This window comes from Colletotrichum acutatum (genome assembly GCF_030867785.1).
Source record: "Colletotrichum acutatum strain CBS 112980 chromosome Unknown BDZ83scaffold_26, whole genome shotgun sequence".
Lineage (NCBI taxonomy): Eukaryota > Fungi > Ascomycota > Sordariomycetes > Glomerellales > Glomerellaceae > Colletotrichum > Colletotrichum acutatum.
This window is the reverse complement of record NW_026849020.1, coordinates 179,737-196,045: the sequence shown is the minus strand read 5'-3', so window position 1 is coordinate 196,045 and position 16,309 is coordinate 179,737. Positions and strand designations below refer to the sequence as shown.

The window sequence follows — 16,309 nt, the reverse complement described above, 5'->3', positions numbered from 1 at the left end:
TATTAGACACCTCGGAAGCCCTACCTGCTTCGTTGCCTGCCTCTTTTACACCACCAACCAGCTCTTCCCGACGTCTTATTATATGCGCGCCCAACCATAATCGGACCCGATAGCTTACCCTTTCTCATTCTAGTTCGGAAAACACCTCGTCGTCCTCTCAGACCTGAGCCCGCGGTCTCCATATCTCTACCTCTTTGTAAGTTATTTGTCTTGTGTGTGTCCGGTTCTGCTGCCCACGAACACCAACCCCTTCCTACCTCATCTATCCCGAATATCCACCCTGAGCTGCATGCTCCCTGCGGTTGCGGTATATCTCCCCTTCACCATCATCACACCTGCAGCACCGCACTGCTGGCGCTGGCGGCGGAAGCACCAACGGCGGCAACTGTACGGGCTGGCACCTTGGCCACTCTCCCCATCCTTACACAGGGCAATCCAGATGCCTCCAGCCTATCCCCAAGAACCGGTCGCAAAGAATCCGAAGCCTTTGTTCCACAGTCCACACACTCCATCATACATCGTGGGATCCACCACCGCCTGACTGGACATTTGCTTTGCTGTCTTGCGTTGGTTCGTTGTCTTTCTAACCAAAATCTTCGCTTCAGTAGCCTCTCTCCTCTCTTCCTGTGCCTACCTGCCGTCGCCAATCATACACCGTCCTCTCATCTCGAGCGCCCTTAGCCAATACCACTTCAAACCACGCCTTTATCCGCCCTGCCTTCACGCCCACTTACGCTACATAAACACACAACAACTCTAACAAACCGCATACTCAACCGTCAAAATGCCTGCTTCAGAAGACAAGGTATGTGATTGAGTTTTACTCTCATGTGATGCTTTTGTGGTGATGTGTTTCGGGCCACAAGGGCTGGGCTAACGTGGGGTGTTTTGCACACAGAGCGACGATGGTCCCCTCAGTACCCCCGACTTTGGCGATGCGATTGACTCAGTCACCTTCGGTCAGATCCTGGAGATGGATGAGGACGAGAATGATCGCGACTTCAGCCAGTCAATCGTTTTTGGCTTCTTCGAGCAAGCAGAAGAGACCTTTGAGCAGATGGACGAGGCCTTGTGAGTCGCATCATCATCATCACCATCATCATCATCATTACCCCCACTCTGCCTTGCTGGCGCCCCTCTCCGCTCTCCTCTCCTGCCCTCTTCCCCCCCCTCACCCCTGAAGTACCCTCAGTAACAGAAGGAAACTCTTTTTCTGGGGGTCTGGCACAAGTATCGATTGCACTGGCTGTGGACAATGCTGACTTTGAGTTCTTACTCAACTTCATAGAGAGGAGAAGGATCTCGAGAAGCTGTCATCGCTCGGCCACTTCCTCAAAGGCTCTTCGGCCACGTTGGGACTCGTCAAGGTTAGAGACAGCTGCGAAAAGATTCAACGTTACGGCAAGAAGGAAAACGAGGATGGAACCGCAGAGCCGGACGAGAAGCTGTGCTTGGAGCGCATTGAGAAGACGCTCAAGGACCTCAAGACGGAGTACGAGGACGCCGAGAAGCTTTTGAAGAAGTTCTTCGGCACCGAAGAAGAAGAAGAAGAAGAAGACTAAAAGCCGCCATCGACGACTTCTGGCCAATGCCGCCGCTCCGTGTCTTTGCACCAGCCGTTCTGTCGCCCAGCATTAGAAACGATGGCTGTGACGACAAGAAGGACGTGGGCCACGACGGAGGATGCTCAACACCCCTCGAGGGGGCTGCGCTGCTCTTCCAGTACCTTGGCCCTTTGACACTTTGCTTACGAACCCATTTCTCCTCATACCCCCTTCTCTACGCTTACGAATTTGATTCACGAAGAAAATTGGCATTTTGGCATGGTGACCTGGATTGGCTTTGAATGGGAGACCCTTTTTTGTTTTTAAAGGGGAAAGCCGAGTTGAATAGCTGGACGGCTGAAGCAGTCAACCAACTGAGACGAAGGAAAGGTTCCGAAGGCTCGTGCCATGGGCTCCCCCATTTACGCCTGCCATAGTCCTAAATCAACAGCATGCTCTCACGGTCTTTACCATCTCCACTGGATAGACGGACAATAGCATTACCTGCGTTCGTTTGTAAAGAGCTGATACCGAGACGTCTTTGCGGTACAGAGCTGCCGATCCAACGCGAGTAACGGCGACAAAAGCCGCTCTGTGAATTAAATCTTCTCATTCCTCAGAGACGATTTCCCTCTCTTCAACTCGAACAAAACCTACACGCGCAGTTTTCTCGGATGGATGGTGTCAAGTCTGTAGCACTTCCTCCCAGTCCTCGTAGCGATGGTTTTTGCTCCGGGGCTGGCAGACGGGCTGACAAGCAGGATTCCATTCTTGGTGCGGGCAGCGGGGAACCCATCAAAATTCTACCCGAGTGTACCCTTTCAAGTGGGTGACAAAAGAGGATGCTAGTTAACGAAAGATTATAATGCTTACTTACCTGCTTATTATTCCTCACTTTCTGGTTTGCTACATTTTTATCATTTCCGCTTGTCACTTTTATCTCAATTTTATTACAGAATACTCTTCCAAAGGGATAATTAAAGTGATAGTAGGTAGAGAGCTAGTTAGGGTGCCTATAAAGCGGCACACGATTATGTCACCCACTTACCTTTCAGCCTTGACCGACTGACATCATTGCGAGGAGTGACGAAGTCCAGGCTCAGAGATCGACAAATTGACGCCATAGCTCAAACCAGGTACGTCTGCATGTTCTTCTTGTGGCACTGGGGAGCATCCTGAGCCCGCGAGCCCTGTGACGGTGCGGGTTCTGCTGGAAATGCCTCCCACGCGCTCCGTCCCAAGTCCTTCCATTCTCAAGCCCATCTCACCACCATCGGAGATCAAATCAACGATAGATCGGATTGTCTTTACTGTCACGCGACCAACGGGTCTTTGACAGGGTTTCCTCGTTACACCGGTCCTCGAGCCGGCCTGACAGGACCACGCTGTTTGACTGCTTGTTGACTCCGTTCGCGGGACCATTCAGGAACTAAGCTCTAACGTGGATCGCAGATTTTACCAGCTCATCAGAACACCTGAAAGCTTCCTGGATATAGTCTTCACTACCAGACCGTCTTTTTCTTGTAGGTGACGAAGCCTGCCGGATCTGGAAGACTACACTTGACCGTACGCAACGGAGCATCAAGACTTCATCGACTTGCCCCCCTTTCTTCGAACCATCCACCATGCCCCCTCGACCAAACGCCAGGCCTTCGCCTACACACTTTCTGTGCATACCTTTGGTCACCCCAGCCTCAAGACCCCAGCTGTCAAAGAGCTTAGCCTCCTTCAGAGCAGATGTGACCAGCCCAGACAGCTTCGCAATTCCTACAGACGCCGTGCGGCCGCTCGGCACTCTGCACCTCACTCTTGGAATCATGAGTCTGACCAAGGACGAGGGCATTAGCAAAGCAACCGAGGTGCTCAAGAACCTGAAACCGCGAGATATACTGGCCGACATCACGCCTCTGTCCACCGAGACCCCTTTAGCCGGCAAAGCGCAGTCGTCCACTAGCGCTCCCGGAACCGACTCGCCGCTCCAAATAACGCTCCGCGGCTTACACTGCATGAAGTCGGGCCCTCGAGCGGATCCCAGCAAGGCATCGGTTCTATACGCGCCGCCCGCATATGGCGAAGGTGGTTTCCAGACATTCTGCGAGAGAATCAGAGCTACGTTCGAAGAGGCCGGAGTCATGGAGAAGGATGCCCGGGGCTTGTTGCTGCACGCCACCATTGTCAACACGATCTACGTCAAGGGCGGCTGGAGCAAGAAGGGTCCGAAGTTGACCATCGACGCAAGGGATATACTTGATCGATATGACGACTACGTCTGGATGGAGGATGTGCCCCTGGAAAAGATTGCTATATGTCGTATGGGGGCCAAGAAAATTGAGGGAACAGATGACGAAGCGTACGAGGTCGAGGCTGAGATCGACTTCTAGTTTTATCCAGCAGCCTGGGTCGATTAAGCGACTCGTTCATAGACCTACGAGTTTCTACGATGCCTGAGGTGTCCCTACTCGGAGCAGACCAGAACCTTGATGTTTGCGGATTTTTGTGACAGTCTCAAGACAACGATGTTGAAGGCATCGCTAGGAAGAAGTGATCCATCGCCGAAGACGATTGACTATGGAGACTTGGCAGCATAGACAGGCCGGAGAGAGTTACATGATGTGAACAGTTGGTATAGTGTAGGAAAATATGACCCAAAGGTTCGCATAACAAATTATGCTTGACACTCCAGTGACAAGCCTATGTTGCTATACAAACGCGCTCATCATATCCCAGGGCCCCCTGGCAGCCGAAGAAGCACCGCACCGCACCGCACAGCCCCCACGGTTCAGCCCCGAGCGCGGCCACAAGCGCCGGGCCGCTAAAAATACCGCTCCGGCGGGGACCTATGGGACCCCCCTTCTTCCCAATGACAGAAGGGACCCTCGCCGGCCCCCAATGTCGACCTAACATCCTGAAAGGCCCGACTTGCGACGACGTCCCCAACCCAGCTTCCACGGGAAGGCTACCTTAATTGTCTCGGCTCGCCTTGCCGTGCCTCGACGTCCCTCTGTTTGACGACATCCGATCAAACAGCTCTCCAGAAGCTTCGTTTTCCGCTTGTGTGTTTGCCCCTCGCCTAGAGGCCAAGATCCAGGCAGCCAGCGAACGCCACTTCGTACTTCTCTCGCCAATCTATTCCCCTTCCAAAGCTGCGTACGCACGCCCAAGACCTGTCATCAGCGAGGGGGAAGGTCGGCTTTGGCGGGAAAAACCAAGGGGAGAAAAAGAAGGGCCAGACCGGAAGAACTCGAAAGGGCCCGTCAGATCTCCCCATCATCGCGAGCGGGTTAGAAGAATAAGCGAAATTCCGCCACGCCCCAAACTCATCGTCTTACCTCCCCATCATGCAGTACCAAGCCAGTCGCATGCCCCTCCCCCGCCGTCCACATGACGAAAGATAAAAAGCTCGGCCGGATGTCCACGACACCGGCGGAGAAGCGCCGCTCCTTCATTCCAGGCGGCAGCAGCAGTAGCAACAACAAGGAACACAACAGCAGTGGTGGAAGCAGCAGCGCCTCGAATAGTAACGCCGCCGGCGGACCCTCCTCGTCTTCGGCCAAGCCGTCGTCCTCGTCGTCCCAGCACGGCGGAGGCGGATCGTCCGACGCCCACCACGTCCTGCACACTTCGAACCCGCGCACCAGCGCCGCGAACATCATCGCCCCGCCTCCCCGCGCCCACCACGGCCCCGCGAACTCCTCCTCCGCAAGTCCGAACCCCGAGGACGGCGTAACGGCGGCCACGGCGTCGAGTAGCAGCAAAGATGCTAAGGACAAGGAGTCAAGACATAAAGAAGCCTCTGGCGGGGCCAGCAGTAACAGCAACGCTGCCGGCACCGCAGCCCACGGCCACAGCGGGGGCACCTCCTCCTCCTCCTCCTCGTCCCAAATCAAGGACGCGCGCATAGCGCACCTTGAGCGCGAGCTCGAAATCATGGAACGCGAGTTCACCAAAGAGCTTGACAAGCTCTCGCAAAACGAAAGCGAGACGGCCGTCTTCTGGCAGGCGAAGCACAGCGACGTCAACCAGCAGTTCCTCCGCGCCGACGCCGACCTGCGGCTCCTCAGGCAAGAGTCCGAGGCCCGGGACGCCGACCGCGATGCCTTGCGGCGCGAGGTCAGCGAGTTGCGGGTGCAGGTGCGCGGGCTCAAGGAGTTTGTGAGCACGAGCACGCGGACGAGCGGGCAGACTTCTGATGAGGTGTTTTGCGACGGCATGGCGAGGTTGAGTAACGGGTTGCAGAATTGGGTTATTGTCAACTTTCGGAGGTCAAAGTTGGGTACGTTTCTCTTCTTACGTCTCTCTGTTCAAAACTCCTCGGACGAAAACCTGGAATGCACCTTAGAGAAGTCCAGAGAGTACAATGTAGACTAACAAACATGACAGACTTTGCTGCAGCGAGCGACGACGTCCTCGAGGAGCTCGGCCAGCTGGTACCCATGTATGCCGACCTCGAGTCATCGGCAAAGGTCCACATGCTGCAGTCAGTCGTCTCGCGCGTGCTCGTCGACACGATCTTCAACTCGTACTTCTTCGGCCTCCCCAAGGAGCAGGCCGAGCAGCTCAAGGCCGTGGAGCAGACCCTCTCAGGCTATGGTGAGTGATACTCTTGATGTTTCTTCGTTTTTCTTACCCCTTAACCCCTGATTCCTGTGAGGAAAGGAGGGAAAGAGATAAAAATGGCCAGCTACTTAACACCGCATACAGTCGACTCCGCAGAAGCAATCAACAACTGGCGCTCCACGACACTCGCTCTTCTCCAGCGTGAAGCCGACTCCAAAATGCAAGCCGAGACATTGGCAGCAACGGACCGCGTCATCGCCCGCGTAAACCGCATCCTCGACGCCGTCACGGACGCAACCCCGGCCCCACCAGCTACTGGAGAGACCACCAACCCCCGCGACGCGGGTCTCCGCGCCCTAGTCGGCAGCGCCGCGGACCTCGCGCGGCAGCTCGCTGTGCAAAAGGCCGTCTTCCGGGTCCATATGCCCGACATTGTCCCGCACCAGCAGACGAGCTTCGACGCCGCCACCATGGAGGATATCGGCGGCGAGGACGAGGAGGCGCTGTCGCAGCGCGATATCGCGTGCGTCACGTTCCCCGGCATCATCAAGCGCGGGGACGAGAACGGGGGCCACATGCAGTATCAGAATGTCATTGCCAAGGCTAGGGTACTATGTAGTCCCGAATAAGACACGATTCTGGTGCTTTCACTACTTCTGCCGTCGCTCCGCCCGTCGTCGAATATTGACGGTTGCCTTGCGCCCCTTTGTTCTGACGCCCGCCTGAGTGTATCAATATCACATGTACCCCATATTCATCCATGATTCACCTTTTCTGATGACGCTGAACCCCTATCAAACCATGGACGCAAGTAAGATTTGCACATTACCTCGTTTTGTAGCGTCACTTATCAATGCTTATTCCCCTTCGTCAGCCATCGCCGGCGGCCCGTCCACACGAAGAGCCTGCAGACGACAAACGAAGCCCCGCGCGGCGCGGACGGGAGGGCTCAACCGAGCCTTATTGCGACACTGTGTAAGTTGGTTCCATCTCAGACGTCATGGAAGCTTCCCATCAGTAGCTTGCTTGCTTGCATCGAGAACTACCGAACGAAGAGGATTCAATGTTGAACTCGGCGACGCCGTCAAAGTCGTGACGTCGGCCAATCGAGAGATCGCGTTCACTGCAATCCCATGCCCACTTACTACCACCCTTGAGACATGCAGCCCTTTGGAGTCTGGCGAGCAGTCCTGCAGCTTGGTCGGCCGGGGTGGGTGAGAAGAGCGGGGTTCCGTTTCTCTCTTCCCTTCCTTCCCCCCTCTCTCTCCTACGGATACGGAATCCATCAAATCAACCTGCGGAGTCAACTTGATCTTGCCGAACAGAGAGACAAAGTTTGGGCTGGCAGGATAGAAGGATTGAGGCTCTGCGAGCTATCGGGGCAAGATTCTCTCCGGGTCAAGTGGATTCCCCGCCCTTCCTCCAGCACGGTTCGACACTCGATGCAGTCGTGCTGTATGCCCTTGCTTTCCATGCGTCGTGCCGCATTCGCTGCATTATCGAGATTTCGCCCCCAATGGCAAGTTGACTTCATGTCGATGCTGTCCCGCACAAATCGATGTATTCGGGGCACATCCCTTGACGCAGCAGACCATCTTTGTAACTCGAAACTGCTGCTTCAGCGTTACTGTTTCTGCAAAAGAAAGTCAACTTGCCCCTTTCTGAGTAGATTGCTAGAGCTCTTGTTGAGGTACAAGACTCGCTCGTAATGCAGGCTACTCCCGGCATTTCCGCCGTGTTACTGCAGCACGCTGTACAGCACTCGCTTGCTCTGGCAACCTTGTCTGCGAAGGCGCCCCCCGCTCCCCTCTCGATTCATAACGCCGCTGCCGTACACGTGGACAGCTTACAGTGGGTGGCTGTCGCCATTGTATCCAGAGAAATACAGAGACCGGACATTTGAGCTGTAGGCCAAATCGACGTAAATCGGTCTCGTACGACATTGCGCTGCAAGCCCAAGGTTCATTGCACTCAATGATGATAGCCCTACGGAGCTGGAGCTGCCACAGGCGCATACGATCGGACACCACCTCCGGTTCTACGCTTCCGTTGAAACGATCGTCGATCTTTTGCGCGGCGGAACACGACGTCGGAAACAGACTCCTTTCAGGACGAACCTCCTCGCGAAGGAAAGATGTCTGCCTCAATGCCACTTAGGACATTTTCTGACATGGTTCTTCTGTGGTCCACTCGTCGGTTGACGAAATGGGATCGGTTGGAGGGAATGATACTGGCATTGGTGTGGAGAGCTGTATCTATCCGTCTCGGACGTGTGTGGGCTCGTGCCGCCGGCGGCCATGGTTCGCATGGAGTGCCGTCGAGAGGGTGCCATACCCGAGCAACCGTGTGCATGTAAGAACAACATGATCGTATAAGATCTGACGCGTCCCCGATGCGTGAGAAATAAAGCAAAGAGGTTGAGCTCTTTCCATCCCATTGCTCACAGCTTCAGCATACCTAACTTCCCTGCCTCAAATATCCGTCCATCCCTACGCGGATACTGTATCTTTCCACTTTTGCATTCTCGTCGTTGTTGGGTAGTACGGTCTTTCCTCGAAAGATCGAAGTGCAGGTCACTAAGCTGCAGAGCAACCTGCGACTACCAACCGCCCACTCAGTCCTGCCTCTGCTGTTAGCAGTACACCGTCTCCACCTACCCAGGTCGTCCGTCAGCTTTCTGCCTCTCTGTAGCGTCTATCGCCTTTCAACTTCGACTTCTCGATCTTGCTCCGCAACTCTTTCATTTGCTGGGAATAAACCCGCGGGTTCCCATTTGCGACTTGCTTCCACCCTTTTCAATCGTTCAAACATCCAGTCATTTCCCAAAGTCTTGTTGCAGGTGCTCCGCACTTCTTGTTTGGTATCAGTACCCTTTGCGCAAGATGTCATCCAACGGACAAGGTCACGATGACCCATACCATTCGTCTTCGTGGTCTGGGTACTCCCAGCCCGGTTCTTGGAACAGTACTCCTCGATATACTCCTAGCGTGTCTTCCTATGCGAGCTCTTCGTCAGCGTCACAGGTATCTGGGAGCAGTTATGGCAGCCAGAGCCACTACACTCATTCGGCGGGTGGTCTGATGCCATACGACGAATTCGGGATGCCTCAAGCCTACTCCGATACTCCAGCTCCGTCACAGTACTCCGCAATAAGCACCTTTCACCAGGGCATCGTGCAGCAACAGATTGCTCCACCGCCTAGCAATAACATGCTCTACTGCGAGTTCCAACCCTGGACTGGTTGCCGAGAGCAGTTCAGACTCGATGACGTCGACTCGTGGATCAGACACACCGAGGACATTCACCTACGAGGTGCTTATCCTGCAGTATGCGTGTGCTGGTTTTGTGACGACTTCAACTTCAAAGTGAGCCAACGTTGTCCTGATCCTGGCGAGAACTGGAGCCAGAGGATGAGACATATCGCTCACCATATGCTTCATGATGCATATCGATTCGAACAAAGACGACCCGACTTCAGCCTCCTCGAACACTTGTATCATTATAACAGGATCACTCCTCAGAGCTTCCAACAAGCCATTAGTGCCAGTGAAGGCCCTCGTACTCAGAATGTGTATCCATCAGGTTGGAGGCCGCCCAGAGAAGAGGCAGACGTGATTGTTGCGGGAAATGGAAGAAGAAGACGGAACCAAGGGAGGCGTCGCTGATGACGATCAAGCACGGCCGTAGTAAAGTTGTTGATGTAGTGTCGTCCCTACAAACGCTCGGGGATTCCGGAGATGTGGGTGGCTGGCGCTTGAATACCGGAGCGGGCCGAGGCGACGGTGTCGATCATGGGCCGGGGAGAGCGGCAGATTTTCCGATTAGTCTTTGCCACCAACGGATACGGTTACGACCGTTCATCTGATTTTCTCATCTATTTGTAAGGTTTCCTAATATCGGGTTAGTCGGAAACTCTGCACAAAGGTTGTTCATCTTGCTGAAGGCTGTGTACTGCAGGAACCCGCAGATGGTGCCATACTACCCCGAGGGAACCCCTCCTGTCTTTGTATACGCGAGTCCGAGGACATGTGCGAGGCTGGGCGCCAGATGCGAGGCAGACTCTGTGGTCACCTGGCCACCAGCTCGAGCTGGTGAGCAAGATGGCGGCCCAAGTGGGCGGCTGACCAAGTCGGGTAGTGTCAGTGTCTCTCGGTCTCCTAGAAGGATCGTCCTCTCTCTAGGTGTCTCGCGGGCCTCTGGTGGCTCGACGTTGGCTGTTCTTTTGAGGACTTTTTGTGAGAGTTTCTGTTGGAATTGGCCTTTTGTGATTTTGCATGGTCTTATGATTCTTTTGCAGCTGTGCGAAGGAAGAGTTTATCTGATGATAGGCTGTTAAGCGGAAGAGGGAAGTAGACGTGTCTCATCATCCTTTCTCCAGGCAGCTACAACCCACAAGACTGTCAGGTCATCGATGAGGGCACTCCTCGTTCTTACCCAACTTGAATGCAGGGGCTGCTCCTTTAGGCTTCGTTTCATGCTTTTGGTTTCGAATAGGGAAGGAACAGAACGCTCCCCCACTCCGAGGCAGTCAGCAACATGGAGCAGCAGTAGTAAAAGCGGACGAACTACAGAATGAAACTAGGCACAAGATGTTACATAATCTGCATTTGGCTTACATTTCACGCCATTTCTGTTTCTCCTTGAATGAAACTCTCCCTATTACCATAGTTTGTAAGTATAAGTGGTGAAGTATTGAAAGGTCTGCATCTTTATCAATTCTGTAAGTGAGCGGGCCTCCCACATCCCGTCTTGTATCAAAAAAATGTTGAATCGCCGCGGACACGAGGCAACCACTCCAGCCAGCCCTCCGCCTCACGACTTTTACCCAATTCGGCCCGTTGAGCCAATAGCGAGCTGCGTGAACCAACGTGATTGCGTCAAATGAAATTTCAAGGCATTCGTCGTTTCGCCATCGGTCACTTTTGAAAGCAGGGCTGTGTGGTGTGGCAAAAAACAACAACCTGACATAAGGTAGGCAATTAGAAAAGTCTTGAGGACACGTATTTTTTTGAACCACTCAGACGCGCCGTTGCACAGCCTCACTTCGGCTTGTACGGCGATATTTTTGGAACGACGATGTGCCGGCGTCTCCGTCATATTCTCTTGTAGGGGAAACAGACAGAGGCAATGAGGAATCTTGGTTCTTGACAGGGTCACATATCCTCGTGTTGTGTCAGGTGGATGGGCCGGAAATGTAGTTTTCGACATGCAGAAGAAGAAAGTTGAAGGGCGAGACATTGTCATATATTACCTTGATACAAATATTCGAGATGACCGTTGGAGCGGAACTCCCACCTGAATGAATATGCGGGGCTAACCGCGGTACGCCTCACTCGAACATCGCCTCGCCCCAGACCGAGTGTATCAATGCCGCAACTTTGTTATAAATCCAAACCCCCCATTCGGGAACGCTTGTCACCCGCAACTAGACAGGAACCCTGCCCCATTATGCACGTATTGGACGCGTCAACCCTGTGGCGCAAACTGTTGTCTTGCTTGGCGGGATACAAAAAGTGAGTTGTGTTCTCGGGACTGGATCCTCGCGAACTATGAGTATATGTATGACGAGATACCGAGGAGGACCACAAGATGGATTGCCCTCCCGTACTCATTTCGTAGGCCAAAATCCCTATTTGAGAACCCTTGCCTCTGCCGTTGCCCAGGTTTTCCTCTGTTCACGCCCCGTCCTTTCGTCGCGGTCCACGGATACCTCTCCATGGTTCGTCCATTGCTCAATGGAACTCGGCATCGACACGTCCGTACCTGACACCGTCCACCTTTAGTTCAAATCCTAGACCGGCGCTGTCGACGATCATTTCGAGCGTGAAGTCAAGGTTGTCAAACTCCACGCCACGCGTTGTCGTCAATCGTGTGAATAGGCTCCTCGGCACGGCATTGAGGTCGGTCGTCAACGTGCACACATGGATTAGATCGCGGGTGTAGGCAGCAGGCGGCTCGTCTGCTTCGCATGCAATGAGGTCGTCCGTCACCAGCAGCGACTGCCCGGGCCTGAAGTTTCGAGTATAATGGAATGCGATTGGCGATAACGGGGATATTGCCTCTCCCTGTTTGAGAAGGACCGGGTCAGTATTTGTCTCCTGAAGCCAAGCAAAGGACAGAGGTCCAAAGTCACCTTTGCAATGTGCCACTGCATGCGGTCCGACACCATCCACCGTTCCCATAGCGGCGACCAGTACCGCTCACTGACCGAGTGTTTCTCCTCGTCGTACACGGTTGCGTACGATGTGCCGTAGTGGTACCGCGCCTTGCGCGAAATCACCATGTTGCCCTCGAGTCCTCGCAGCACCGCTCCGCGCACGACGGCTGTCCAGGCGTACACTGGCTGCATGACCTCGATCGAGCTCGTCTCCTGCAGCGCAGTTACACTGCCGTGTGTTGGCCTTTCGGTGTACGGAGGTGGTGCCGCACTGGTGAAGTGTGTCTTGAGCTTGCGGTATAGGTAGTCGCTCTGCCCGAAACCACCAACCAGCACGATGCCTGACACAACACCACCCTTGGAACGAATGCCAGTGACCTGACCTTGGACTAGGTCGCAAACTTCTTTCACGACAGGGGCGAATATTTCTTTGATTTCATCAGCAGACATGACCATGAAGCCGCAGTCCAAGCCAGCCTCTTCATCGTCAGGTAAGCCTGGGAAACTGTACCGAGTTAGAAGAATTTTCGCAATGTTTTGCATCTTGAACAACCAAGAGGTAGACCTACGGCACATTTACTTCCTGGTGCTCGTCCTCATTGAAGTTGCGCTTAACAAACTCCTCAAAATACCTTAGGCCCATCTGCCATGTTTTGTTCTTCTTGACCTTCATCTCGTCGAAACGACTGTGGCCCAATTTGTTCCGGACATGTTCTTCAAACCTGTAGTTGAGGAACGCGCTGCCGCAAAGACCACCGGTACCGACGGCAGATTCTTCTACCTTTAACGGTTTTAATGATATGATTTTGTACGCGATCAGACTAGATCAACCATTAGCCGTGCTCCCTTGATCGATTGCCGGTTACGGCTTCACTTACTCGACAGTTCCACCACCAGCATCACACACGATAAAGTTATCACCGGCGTTGAGGTGGTTGGGCTGGATGGCTTTTAATGTGTACACCGCCGCGGCTTCGGGCTCGCTGATCATCTGAATTTCTGATTTCAACCCCATGCCAGCTCGTTCAGCCGCCTGAAGTGTCGTGTTCTTCGCTGCATCGGACCACACGGCGGGACAGGTTAAGACGAAGTCGACCTTGGTAGACTGCATGAAGGACTCGCCGTATCTTCGAGTGAGGGTGTCCATGGTGTGCTTATACACCTGTGTTAGATAGTCGCTTACAGCGTCCAGAACATTCTTGTTGTAGCGCTTCAGTTGGGCCGCCGTGTCAAGCGGACTGACATAAAAGGGTAGCTTTTGCGAGCGATCGAGAAACAGCTTGATGCAGCGAAGACGCGCTTCCTCGGGCTTGAATTGGAATCCCCATTTCACTGTGGGATCGGTGCCAGCGGCAGCATTCGCAGAAATGTCATAGCTGATCTCAGTAGGCACCTTGTCGGAGGTGATGCCGTTCCCGCCCGGCCATGTCTTGATGATTTCGACATCGTCTGGCGTTGAAGTGTAAACAGCAGCGACGCTACGGTGAATGTCAGCATGTCATCCCAGGTGGACAGGGCTCGGGTAACGTCGTCAATGCTTTGACAGGTGCGCATGGAGCATCAGAGGAGTGAGGGGTTCAAGAATGAGTGCAACAGTTGGCGTTGGCTCAGGCAGGCAAAGGGTCACACTTGGGATGCTCGAAAAGTAAAGTGAGGCTGCATAGGGATGGATGCGACTCACCCTGAGAATGTAGTTCCGAAATCGACGCCGACAATCAGCCGATCGGTGGTGCCAAAGAGCTCCCTGGCAGGTTCCCTGAGAGGACCGTTGATGGCTTCGGTAGAGGAATTGGGCGTGTAGTTGTTAAAGTAGGTGCTTCGGCTCGCCTGGTTTCGTATGCTGCTGGAGCTCGGGCGAAGAGGGAGGTTGAAGCTCATGGTGGCAATATCCGGCTGGGATATGCGCTCATACCCATACTATGCGGACGCAGTCCCGATGGCCAAAGAAACAAAGCGAACGGGACAAGCCCTCGCTGGCGACCTACGGCAGGGGGCGAGACGGACCGGCAGCGAAGTCGGTCAGCGAGAGCAATGGCAAAGTCGTCGGGAATCGTGCGCAAAAGACAAGAGTCGGGCGTTGATCGTCTCTTCAGGACAGCAAAGCAAGGCTACGGGAACATGATCGTGGGGGTTGTGCAATGGTGGAGGAGGGGTTCAGTCCTGAAGTGGGCGGGTGCGCGCTGGTTGGAAAAAAGGAGGGAGGTGACAGCAAGGTCTGGAGTCGGGCCAGCCCAGTGCAGCGCGTCGGGAGTTGGCGAGGTCCAGTAGCTCCAGCAGCAGAGGATGACACCCCGCCAGTAATGACGACGGAGCAGAAGCGACAAAAGTTTTGGATTCTTGGTCGATACGAGAAAAGCCCACCTGGGCCACGTTTGAAGAAAACTGAAAGGGGGCCCTGCGTGAGTAGATCTCAAGCCTCCCGTCAGGTATTCTGCTGCCTAATCGACTTCCTGGTTTCCTTTGATGAAGGATGGAATGAGATGAAGCAGAAGACAGCGCGGGCTGGTCGAGTGCTGGTTGACAAGGTTCCGTAGCTGAGGTTCAAGCACCAGCCTAACGTCGAGTGGCGGGGGGAATAGGGCGAGCCTGAGGGCCAGAGACAGAGAGGAAGGAAGCAGGCAAACACTGCCCCACCAACGTCCTTAGCTCGCAGTAAAAAGGGCTGAAAGCGTGTTCTTGAGCTGGTTCGCCAGCGCTCCCTACTGGCTCAGCGCTGATGAGGCGCAGGGCGACACTGGGCAATTGGAGGAAGTACCGTGCTTTGGCTATTGCTGATGTAAGCGAATTCTTACCTTACCTTAGGTCCAGTCTTAAGAGGCGGTCAGTATCATGTGACCCGGACCGAGTCGGTACCCGAGGCCGGGATAAAATTCCCGATACACATGCTTGGCACGCAATGCTGGGATGAGGTCGTCGTAGTGTGCTTCGTCAGTCATCCCAAAAGATCGGCCATTTCAGGCACCTGTTGATCGACTTTTTCACGAGAAAACGTATGCGGTGACGAAAAGCGGTTTCGCAATACACCGCACGTCCTCGTGTCGACTGAAGGTGCCTCATTGTCTTCTGGCCTGCCCTTGATGCACTCCTCTCTGTCAGACGCAGACTCGCAGCACCAGATGAGAGTCTATATAGTGGAGCTGCCGACCTCGAGCTCGGGCACGAACGCCGAAGAGACGGCGCCGAGAACCGCGAAAATACAATTTTAACCATCAAAGTCGCTTCTAAGCCCCATCGCCAAACCAGTGGTAAATCGATTGGTGCACGAGGGCGGTCCCAAGAGTCAACTCCTGGAAATATCTGTCTGATTGTACGACTGTCTTTCCCAAGTGCTTACAGACTTATGTAAACTGGCATGGCCAATTCTCCTAAGGCCTTTTGTACCTAATAAGGGCCCTTGACCTATACCGGATCCAGGCCATACCCAAACTACCTAATAGCACCCAAGTATTTTCACGAGACGCCTCTCTCGGTATATGTTTCCCAGTGCCCTAGAACCGGTGCGGAGGGACTCTAAGCAGCTTGAGAAGGCTGGCCTCATTTAAACTCTCGGGAGACCAATCCTTTCCTTCTCCACCCAAGACAGTAAAGGGACAAGATACCACATCCATCCGCCTTACTTCTGCAAATCTAAGACGGATGACACCAGGGCGAGGCGTTGAATAAAGAAATGAATAACCTCATAACAAGAAAGCACCAGGAACCAAACTATCGCCTCCGTATCTCAAACGGCGCCACGGTGTACCTAGACCCCATCAAAGCACAGCCTCGCACGCCCTGGCACTCTCTGCCCATCCCTTGCTCTACCACTCCGTCCTCCGTGAGGTAGGTACTTCCCCAAATCCTATTACCCTCATGCAAGCTCCATCCTCCAGCCCCCGAAACCAGGCCGCAGCAAGATAGACCAGGAGCCGCAGTAGCAGCAGTAGATCCCGCCGGCCGCCAACAAATTTACCTCAGGGACTTCTTTCCGTTCCTGACTGCGCAGTGTAGGACCCAACACGGCCCCCCCTGCCTTGCCCCCGTTCAGCTCGCCACAGCCCGCAGCTCGCAG

General features: G+C 54.2%; 5 protein-coding genes across 5 annotated transcripts; 4 read left to right on the top strand and 1 right to left on the bottom strand.

The window, feature by feature from the left end:
- Window positions 1–784: 784 nt before the first annotated feature.
- On the top strand, window positions 785–1,562 carry BDZ83DRAFT_649786 (hpt domain-containing protein; the record flags this gene model as incomplete). The annotated part of the gene is made up of 3 exons (XM_060510314.1): window positions 785–805; window positions 899–1,071; window positions 1,289–1,562. 3 exons carry the CDS (start codon window positions 785–787, stop codon window positions 1,560–1,562), a joined length of 468 nt encoding a protein of 155 aa, XP_060367259.1.
- A 1,607-nt stretch (window positions 1,563–3,169) lies between these two features.
- On the top strand, window positions 3,170–3,925 carry BDZ83DRAFT_649785 (kinase A anchor protein; the record flags this gene model as incomplete). The annotated part of the gene is made up of 1 exon (XM_060510313.1): window positions 3,170–3,925. One exon carries the CDS (start codon window positions 3,170–3,172, stop codon window positions 3,923–3,925), a length of 756 nt encoding a protein of 251 aa, XP_060367258.1.
- Window positions 3,926–4,653: 728 nt separating this feature from the next.
- Window positions 4,654–7,150, top strand: BDZ83DRAFT_219776 (uncharacterized protein). The gene is made up of 5 exons (XM_060501749.1): window positions 4,654–4,824; window positions 4,889–5,817; window positions 5,925–6,134; window positions 6,246–6,912; window positions 6,976–7,150. Exons 2-4 carry the CDS (start codon window positions 4,926–4,928, stop codon window positions 6,728–6,730), a joined length of 1,587 nt encoding a protein of 528 aa, XP_060367257.1. The 5' UTR covers window positions 4,654–4,824; window positions 4,889–4,925; the 3' UTR covers window positions 6,731–6,912; window positions 6,976–7,150.
- Window positions 7,151–8,761: 1,611 nt separating this feature from the next.
- BDZ83DRAFT_221043 (uncharacterized protein) lies at window positions 8,762–10,178 on the top strand. The gene is made up of 2 exons (XM_060501751.1): window positions 8,762–9,981; window positions 10,059–10,178. Exon 1 carries the CDS (start codon window positions 8,984–8,986, stop codon window positions 9,764–9,766), a length of 783 nt encoding a protein of 260 aa, XP_060367256.1. The 5' UTR covers window positions 8,762–8,983; the 3' UTR covers window positions 9,767–9,981; window positions 10,059–10,178.
- A 1,411-nt stretch (window positions 10,179–11,589) lies between these two features.
- BDZ83DRAFT_220911 (uncharacterized protein) lies at window positions 11,590–14,555 on the bottom strand. The gene is made up of 5 exons (XM_060501750.1): window positions 13,940–14,555; window positions 13,137–13,736; window positions 12,828–13,079; window positions 12,235–12,763; window positions 11,590–12,166 (listed from the first exon to the last, which is right to left on the bottom strand). The coding sequence occupies exons 1-5, from the start codon at window positions 14,134–14,136 to the stop codon at window positions 11,834–11,836; spliced, it is 1,911 nt and encodes a 636-aa protein (XP_060367255.1). The 5' UTR covers window positions 14,137–14,555; the 3' UTR covers window positions 11,590–11,833.
- Between the last annotated feature and the right edge of the window lie 1,754 nt (window positions 14,556–16,309).